The 8,634-nt window shown below is 42.3% G+C and overlaps 1 protein-coding gene across 7 annotated transcripts in view; it reads right to left on the minus strand.

Moving 5' to 3' along the window:
* The window catches only part of TUBGCP5 (tubulin gamma complex component 5), a 42,081-nt gene extending 33,709 nt beyond the window's left edge, over nt 1–8,372 (minus strand). For 4 of the 7 annotated variants that reach the window (XM_064367832.1, XM_064367833.1, XM_064367830.1 and 1 more), the window contains exons 1-5: nt 8,190–8,372; nt 5,701–5,754; nt 5,186–5,294; nt 1,427–1,523; nt 686–765 (exon numbers count right to left, since the gene is read on the minus strand). In XM_064367832.1, coding sequence (XP_064223902.1) covers nt 686–765; nt 1,427–1,523; nt 5,186–5,294; nt 5,701–5,754; nt 8,190–8,335 — 486 coding nt within the window. In that variant the 5' untranslated portion in view covers nt 8,336–8,372. The remainder of the gene's footprint in view (nt 1–685; nt 766–1,426; nt 1,524–5,185; nt 5,295–5,700; nt 5,755–8,189) is intronic. The other 3 variants (XM_064367828.1, XM_064367831.1, XM_064367827.1) reach the window with 1 other exon arrangement.
* Nucleotides 8,373–8,634: the final 262 nt, after the last annotated feature.

Genomic DNA, 8,634 nt, shown 5'->3' on the forward strand with positions numbered 1-8,634 from the left:
GATCACAGTTCCTTAAGAGATACTAATACTCAACCCTTTTAACTTATTTTTTTTCTTTTTTTGAGACAGAGTCTCTCACTTTGCCACCCGGGTGACAAAGTGCAATGGCATGATCTCAGGTCACTGCAATCTCGATCTCCTGGGTTAAAGAGATTCTCGTGCCTGAGCCGTCCAAGTAGATGTGATTACAGGCGTGTGCCACCATGCACAGCTAATTTTTTGTATTTTTAGTAGATGGGGTTTCATTATATTGCCCAGGCTTCTCTTGAACTTCTGGCCTCAAGTCATCTACCTGCCTTGATCTCCCAAAGTGCTGGGATTACAGGTGTGAGCCACTGTGCCCAAACAACATCTTTATTTAAAATTTATTCTTAAAAAATAGACATAAGATCTCGCTATGTTACCCAGGCTGGTCTCTAATTCCTAAGCTTAAGCAATCCTCCCTCCTCAGCCTCTCAAAGTGCTGAGATTACAGGTGTGAGTCACCATGCTTAGCCCCTTTTAACTTCTTAATACTAGTGATTTGGTGCAAAATCCTAACCAGGCTTCCATCATAAATGACTCCAGCTTAGTTAAGAGTGTTCCTGTTTTAGCTAAGTTGACCTAGGGTGGCAAAACATATTAAAACCATCTCTATCACCTGGTGTGTATTTAAATTTTCAATAGCGAAAGTACTGTCACTTACTGGTGAGTCCATGTCTGGACCAATGTCCATTTCTTCACCTTCCATCAGGTATTTTCCCCAGTCAAAATCATCTTTCTTTTCTAAAATGTGACAGAAGAACTTTATCAGCTTTATTATATCTATCTTTGAAAAAAATCTCTAAAGGAAAAAAGACTAACAAGACTCAAAATACAATCAGATAAAAATTTAACAATATCGAAACATTTATTAAATTGATATTCTAAAACATTTAACATTTTAATTAACTTACTCTGAAAGGTGAGGGTTCTCTTTCTATATCTGAAGGTAGTTTGTAAAGTTAGAACAAATACAGTCATCCCTCAGTATCGGAGGGTAGTTGGTTCCAGGAGGTACTACACCCTCCATAATGCTCAAGGTTGATAGAAAATGGTGTAGTATGTGCATATAACCTAAATACACCCTCCTGTATACTTTAAATAATCTCTAGATTACTTATAATGCCATGTAAATAGTTGTTAGTTTTAAATAAATGTATATTAGATTGTTGTATTATTATTATTTTGAATATTTTTGGTCTGCAGTTGTTTGAGTCCGTGAGTTTGGAACCTAAGGATAGAGAGTTGACTGCATTTTACATAAAATTTTACAATTGTGATAGCATCCAAAACAATAGAAATACTTCAGTTTCACAGATTTTCACAAGTTTCAATAAAACTCAATGTTTAGTAACGAAATAATCAAACAATTTCTCTTTTACTTCTCATATGTTAAGGAACGTACCCACTTCTTTATCTCTTGGTGTCTCCACATAATTGCTGTTTGAAGGAGAATCTGACAGACACAGAAGAAGTGACAGTATGGAATAATGTGCATCTGTCTTTAAAACAAAAAAATGAAGAACATGAATCTCTGAAGTTGGGAAATGTTTTCTACACTAGATTGAGTAAAGACAACTCCACGACCTTTTTTTTTTTTTTTTTTGAGACGGAGTCTCGCTCTTGTTACCCTGGCTGGAGTGCAATGGCGCGATCTCGGCTCACCGCAACCTCCGCCTCCTGGGTTCAAGCAATTCTCCTGCCTCAGCCTCCTGAGTAGCTGGGATTACAGGCATGCACCACCATGCCCAGCTAATTTTTTGTATTTTTAGTAGAGACGGGGTTTCACCATGTTGACCAGGATGGTCTCGATCTCTTGACCTCGTGATCCACCCGCCTCGGCCTCCCAAAGTGCTGGCATTACAGGCGTGAGCCACCGCGCCCAGCCCATGACAGTTTTATCCCCAAGTTTTTTCCTGGTTTGAGAAAACATGAGTTATACCTAAGTAATTCCTAACCTTCAAACTTTTTCATAGCTCAAATGCATACACATAAGGAAACTCAAAGTCATCTGAAGTCTGAGTTCTACATTTCTAACAAGTTTAAGATCTGACTGGATGAGAGCTTTTATTTCTAAAACGACGGAAATGTCTTTGGAGTGTAACATTATGGTTAAAAATTATTCTCCTGTGGCAATAGGTTATCATGAAGCTCACACGCATCCAATAGTGTAACTGAGATGTACCATATTTTATTTAACCAGTCCTTTATTAATGACATTTATATTTTCCCCAATCTTTCACTATCGCAAACTTATGTTGTTTCATAATTATGAGAGTTTATCTATGATAAATTCCTAAAAAGAGAAATGCTAAGTCAGAGTGTTTGCATTTGAAATTTTCAGAACTAATGTCAAAATATCCTCCATACAGATAATACAAATATACATACATATAAAATGACCCGTTTCGGGGCCTGGCGTGGTGGCTCAAGCCTGTAATCCCAGCACTTTGGGAGGCCAAGGCGGGTGGATCACGAGGTCAAGAGATCGAGACCATCCTGGTCAACATGGTGAAACCCCGTCTCTACTAAAAATACAAAAAATTAGCTGGGCATGGTGGCGCGTGCCTGTAATCCCAGCTACTCAGGAGGCTGAGGCAGGAGAATTGCCTGAACCCAGGAGGCGGAGATTGCGGTGAGCGGAGATCGCGCCATTGCACTCCAGCCTGGGTAACAAGAGCGAAACTCCATCTCAAAATAAATAAATAAATAAAATAAAATAAAATAAAATAAAATGACCTGTTTCCCACACCTTTTATTGATCAGATCAGTGAAAAATGTTATCTGTGTTGCTTTAATTTGCATTTATCTTATCTTATGAAATGACAGGCACTTTTCCATAAGCTTAAAATTCTTGATTTTCCTTTACTGGGTATGACTCTCCTTTGTTCAAATTTCTATTTGATTGGCAGTCTTTTCTTATTTATATGATTGATTTTTGAATTGGGATATCAGCTGAGCTGTGCAGGAAAGCGCTAACTCAGCAAGCCTGAGATGCTGAAGCCTTCAACGTCCCCCAAAAGGGCTTATTTTCATGAATAAGCCTTGGCCAGCTTATGGTAACTGAGCTCTTGAAATATGTGAACTGGCAAAAGTGTTCTGTATGCTCAGATCTTGAACCATGTTGTACTAGTCTGTTTAGATAGTTTGTGCAAACAGTGTGACTGAAGGTGAATACCTGCTTTCCTTTGAAGGCTCTGGAACTTCAGTAATTGTGGTCAGTCACACAGGTACCAAGCCTAAGAGAGAAGCCTCCATATAAAAGCCCCGGAATCCTGGACTCAGGTGTCCAGGTAGACAACAATGGCCACGTGACACAGTATGTCAGAAGAGACAGAGCAAGCATCCAAACCAGACTCAGATATGGCAGGAATGCTGGAATTATCAAACCAGGAACTGAAAACAACTATGATTAATATACTAAGGGTGCTAATGAAAAATGTGGATAACAAGGAAGAACGGATGAGTACTGTAAGTGGAGAGATGGAAACTCCAAGAAAGAATCGAAGTGTTCCAAATGATAAACAAGGTGTCAGAAATGAAGAATGCTTTCGATGGATCATCCAGTAGACTGGAATGGCTGTGAAAAGAATCTGTGAGCTTGAAAATGTATCAGTAGAGCAGGCCAGGGTGGCTCATACCTGTAATAACAACACTTTTGGAGGCCAAGATGGGCAGATCACTTGAGGTCAGGAGTTCAAGATCAGACTGGCCAACAAGGGGAAACCCCCGTCTCTACTAAAAATGTGCCACAGCAGAGCAAGGGAATGGGGTCCCACTGTGTTCAGGAACCCACAGCTGTTTCCATATGCTTGCCATCCTCAGTTTGACCTCTAGGAGGCTACAGACTGAGTAGCTAAGGTCAGCAACACAGGCACTGCTTGCTTATGTGACCCACCCCCAATAAAAATGCTGGTCACAAAGGCTCAGTTGATAGGCCCTGGAGGGGCAACCCTTTGCACATGTTGTCATATACTGTTACTGAGACACTTAAGTGCATCCCCAGGGAAGGAACATGTGTGCCTAGCTTCCTCTAGACTTCGCTCTAGGCACTTCTTCCCTTTGATGATTTTTTTTTTTTTTTGAAATGGAGTCTCGCTCAGTCGCCAGGCTGGAGTGCAGTGGCACAATCTCGGCTCACTCCAACTTCCGCCTCCCGGGTTCAAGCTATTCTCCTGCCTCAGCCTCCCAAGTAGCTGAGACTACAGGTGCATGCCACCACACCCAGCTAGTCTTTGTATTTTTAGTAGAGATGGGGTTTCACCATGTTGGCCAAGATGGTCTCGATCTCCTGACCTTGAGATCCGCCTGCCTCGGCCTCCCAAAGTACTGGGGCTACACTACAGGCGTGAGCCACCACCTCGGCCCCCTTTGATGATTTTAATCTGTATCCTTTCACTGTAATCAACCATTAACAGTGAGGATAATAGCTTTTTTGAGTTCTGTGAATCTTTTGAGCAAATCACTGTGCCAAAGGGTGGTCTTGGGGAATTCCCCAAACAATATGAAAGTCTATCAGGCATTTTGTAAGCATCTACAGTCACTGCCAAGTGCTGAGAAACAATTTGAAAGTTTCAAGATATTTAAACAATGCTATTACATGTATCAATCTCTGATTGCTCTTTCCATATAAGGACTGAGGTGAAAAAATGATTAAATAAGAACAAGCTCTTGGCCGGGCGCGGTGGCTCAAGCCTGTAATCCCAGCACTTTGGGAGGCCGAGGCGGGTGGATCACGAGGTCAAGAGATCGAGACCATCCTGGTCAACATGGTGAAACCCCGTCTCTACTAATACAAAAAATTAGCTGGGCACGGTGGCGCGTGCCTGTAATCCCAGCTACTCAGGAGGCTGAGGCAGGAGAATTGCCTGAACCCAGGAGGCGGAGATTGCAGTGAGCCGAGATCGCGCCATTGCGCTCCAGCCTGGGTAACAAGAGCGAAACTCCGTCTCAAAAAAAAAAAAAAAAAAAAAGAACAAGCTCTTTCATCGCAAACTGAGGCATATCTGGTTTGATGGCAATATTTAAGTGACTTTCCAGGACATCCTGTTAGCCAGTGAATAATACTAAAATAGAATGTTTAAATAGTAACAGAAACAAGCTGACAATAATCAGATAGAAAACAGTAAAATACACAAGCAAGACCTCATAATTGAAGGCATACCTTTATTTCCTTTATGCTGGGAAGCGGTGCATTTAGAAATTCCTCAGTTAATCTCTTCCAACTAGCAGCTTTGCTTAGATCAGAATGAATGACAAATTTTTCATAAATTCTAAAATGTAAAACAAATGATTATAAAGCTATCTTAAAAAGATCTATAAGAAAATACAGGCCAGGCACAGTGGCTCATGCCTGTAATCCCAGCACTTTGGGAGGCTGAGGTGGGCGGATCACAGGGTCAGGAGATCCAGACCGTACTGGCCAACCTGGTGAAACCCCGTCTCTACTAAAAATACAAAAATTAGTTGGGCATAGTGGTGTATGCCTGTAATCCCAGCTACCTGGGAGGCTGAAGCAGGAGAATCCCTTGAACCAGGGAGTGGGAGGTTGCAGTGAGCTGAGATTGAACGCTAGTGTGCTTCAGCCTGGTGACAGAGTGAGACTCCGTCTCAAAAAAAAAAATAAAAAATAAGAAAATACATATATTTCTGAATGTATACATATATACACTGACTTACCCTTCAATTGTTTTTTCTATTTTGTGGCTGTTGACATCCAAGAAACGATGAAATCTAATAAAGACAAAATGCAATTCTTATGTCAACTCTGTTACATAGGTAAGTGAACTCATCTCATGGCCCTTTGCATCACCTATATGCTCTGTACTCAGCTACATATTTTCAGAACGGAGTGTACCTCATCCTCCGTTACCTTCACTATCAGGCAGGCAAATAAGCATCGTGTTCAAGATTATGCAAGCATCCTCTCAGCACACAAATGCTTCCTGAGCCTCCCAACCTTGTCCTCTGGCTCCTCTATCTTCCCATAAGGCCCCGTATCTAAGTCCAGCAGAACACATTCTACATCAGGTGTTCCCAATCTTTCTATGTCATAGTGAGGCCCAGTGAAGCATAAGGACCCCTTCTCTGAATAACATTTTTAAAGGCCAAAAAAGAAATACAAAGGAATCCGATTATACTGAGATACAGTTGTCAAATATTTCAGGAAGTTTATGGTAAGAAATGTTATTTATGAAAGCATTAAATAACAACATTTAGCAGTAGGTCTAATAACTACCATTAAAATAACAGTAAACAACATTTACAAATATCTACAACTCTTACTACAATGTGAAAATAATATGCAATTTCTACTGGTGATAAAAGTCATAGGTGGTCTAATACTACTAGGGTTTTCTGCCTTCATTCATAATGGAAGAAGGTGCTACTTTTCAGTTAGAGATTAGTACAATTTTTTCCTCATCCAAATTAACAAATTTCTGAATTATAAAAATCCCTATCATACATTATACTGTGATTAACTTTTGTCTCTTTCTTAAAGACAGAGGCTGTATCTTACTCATCTTTGAATTTCTAGGGCCTAGAATTCTAAACGGCCACAATTAAAAAAAATGTAAACATGAACTATTCATTTTTGATGGTTTAAAGCGTCATAAAATTAGAGCATAGCCTATGCAACTAACGTATATGTATAAAGCATAGCCCATGCAAAAAACGTTTTGCCTTTTTTTAGTATCACAGCCAGCAATCTGTACTTAAAAGAAATAAAATTTCACTACTGAAAACATCTGATTCTATTCCAGTAAATGGCTAAATGGAACTCTACTTTACCTATAATTTAGTTCCTGAAATCTGTGAAAGTAAATAGTAACCTCTAATGTCTCTCCCATCTCTAAAACGATGAACATCTGCCTACTGCCATTTACATATATTAATAGAAAAATAACTTGGGATTCAGCATTTACGTTTCTGTATTGTATAACCTATTTCACACAGTTTATTTTTATAAGTTACAGTTAAGAATTCAGTTTATTACTTCGGAAACTTGGCATGCTTTAAAAGAATCTGAAAGCCCTGTATTCCTATTATGAACCAACTAACTAGATACTTTACCAGCTATGATCATTAAGGCTAAGATTACAGGTTTTGAAAACCTAATCATTATTCAAGAAGATTTTTACTGAAATTAAACAAGTAGAATATTAACATTCTTTCAGTAATAGCTTCATTATGAATAACGAACTAAAGTATTGTTTAATTTACATCTCCCATAAAGAAAAATAGGAGACCTCAATCCACCTAAATATCTAAACTCTGTAAGTCTTTAAAAATTAGTTACAAGAAGCCGGGCGTGATGCTCAACGCTTGTAATCCCAGCACTTTGGGAGGCCAAGGCGGGGCAGATCACGAGGTCAAGAGATTGAGACCATCCTGGCTAACACGGTGAAACGTGGAAAAAAAAAAAAAAATTAGCAGAGGGTGGTGGCACGCGCCTTGGGGAGGCTGAGGCAGGAGAATCGCTTGAACCCGGGAGGCAGAGGTTGCAGTGAGCTGTGATCACGCCACTGCACTCCAGCCTGGGCTACAGAGCGAGACTCCGTCTCAAAAACAAAACAAAACATAACAAAAACCAACCCACCAACCAAACAAGAAATTAGTTACAAGAGAAACCGCATTAGCAATTGTATTAGGTGACTGACTTAGCGTGCTACGTGCCAGGAACTGCGAAGGGATGCAGCATTCTAGTTAGAATGGAAGCAGAGGAGACAGTAATGACCAGTTAAATCAGTGTCCTGACACGCGTTTCTGAAAAAGCAGAGTGAGAGGGAGCTTGTGCTGGCTGACCAGGGAGCAGAAATCAGTGAGAATACAATCTCTTTACTTAAAAAGAAAAAATTATATAGAAATGGAATTGCTACGTTGCCCAGTCTGGCCTCGAGTTCCGTCTGGGCCTCCCAGAGCGCCGGGGTTACAGGCGCGCGCCCTGCCCTGCAAGAACTCAGTTCCACGCTTCCCCCGTGACTGTTAGGAGAGCCTGGCGGGCGTGGAGCGGGCGGCGGCAGGGCCTGGGAGGGCTCCCCGAGGCCGCGTCCGCCTCTGTCCCCGCTCCACGCCCCGCCCCGGCGCATCCCGTTCCCGGGCTCCGCGGGACCCACGGGTGGGAGCCGGGCTGTGGCTTAGAACCCGCCCCGCGCCGCGCCCCACACCTAAAGTTGGACCACGCGAAGTTTAGGGCGAGCTGGAAGTTGGGGTCTGTCTCATCCTGGAGGCCGGCGACACTCCGGATGAGCTCCCGCACATCGCGCTCCTGCTGCGCGTCCAGCCGGCTCCAAGGCTGTCCATGTCGCGCCATGCTCCGCCATGCTCCGCGCTCCCGCAGCGCGCGTCTAGCGACTTGGCGGCTATTCGCGCGAGAGTTCGGGCTCCCGCGACAGTCGCTTTCTGAGCTGCGGTTTTCTCGCGATAGTTCGAGCTCTGGTGCCGGGCATCTAGAGACCCGGCAGCTAGTCTCACGACAGTTCGAGCTCCCGCTATGGCTGCTACGGCCTGGCGCTGTTCCTTGGCAGGGGCTGGAGTGTGCTTGTTCTGATCGCGCGACGGTACGTTTTCCATTGTACTCAGAGGTAGCCGGTGTCATCGTGAATCAGATAT

The sequence above is a fragment of the Aotus nancymaae genome, unplaced genomic scaffold, assembly GCF_030222135.1.
Source record: "Aotus nancymaae isolate 86718 unplaced genomic scaffold, 86718_ANA_hifiasm-v0.15.2.pri h1tg000075l, whole genome shotgun sequence".
Lineage (NCBI taxonomy): Eukaryota > Metazoa > Chordata > Mammalia > Primates > Aotidae > Aotus > Aotus nancymaae.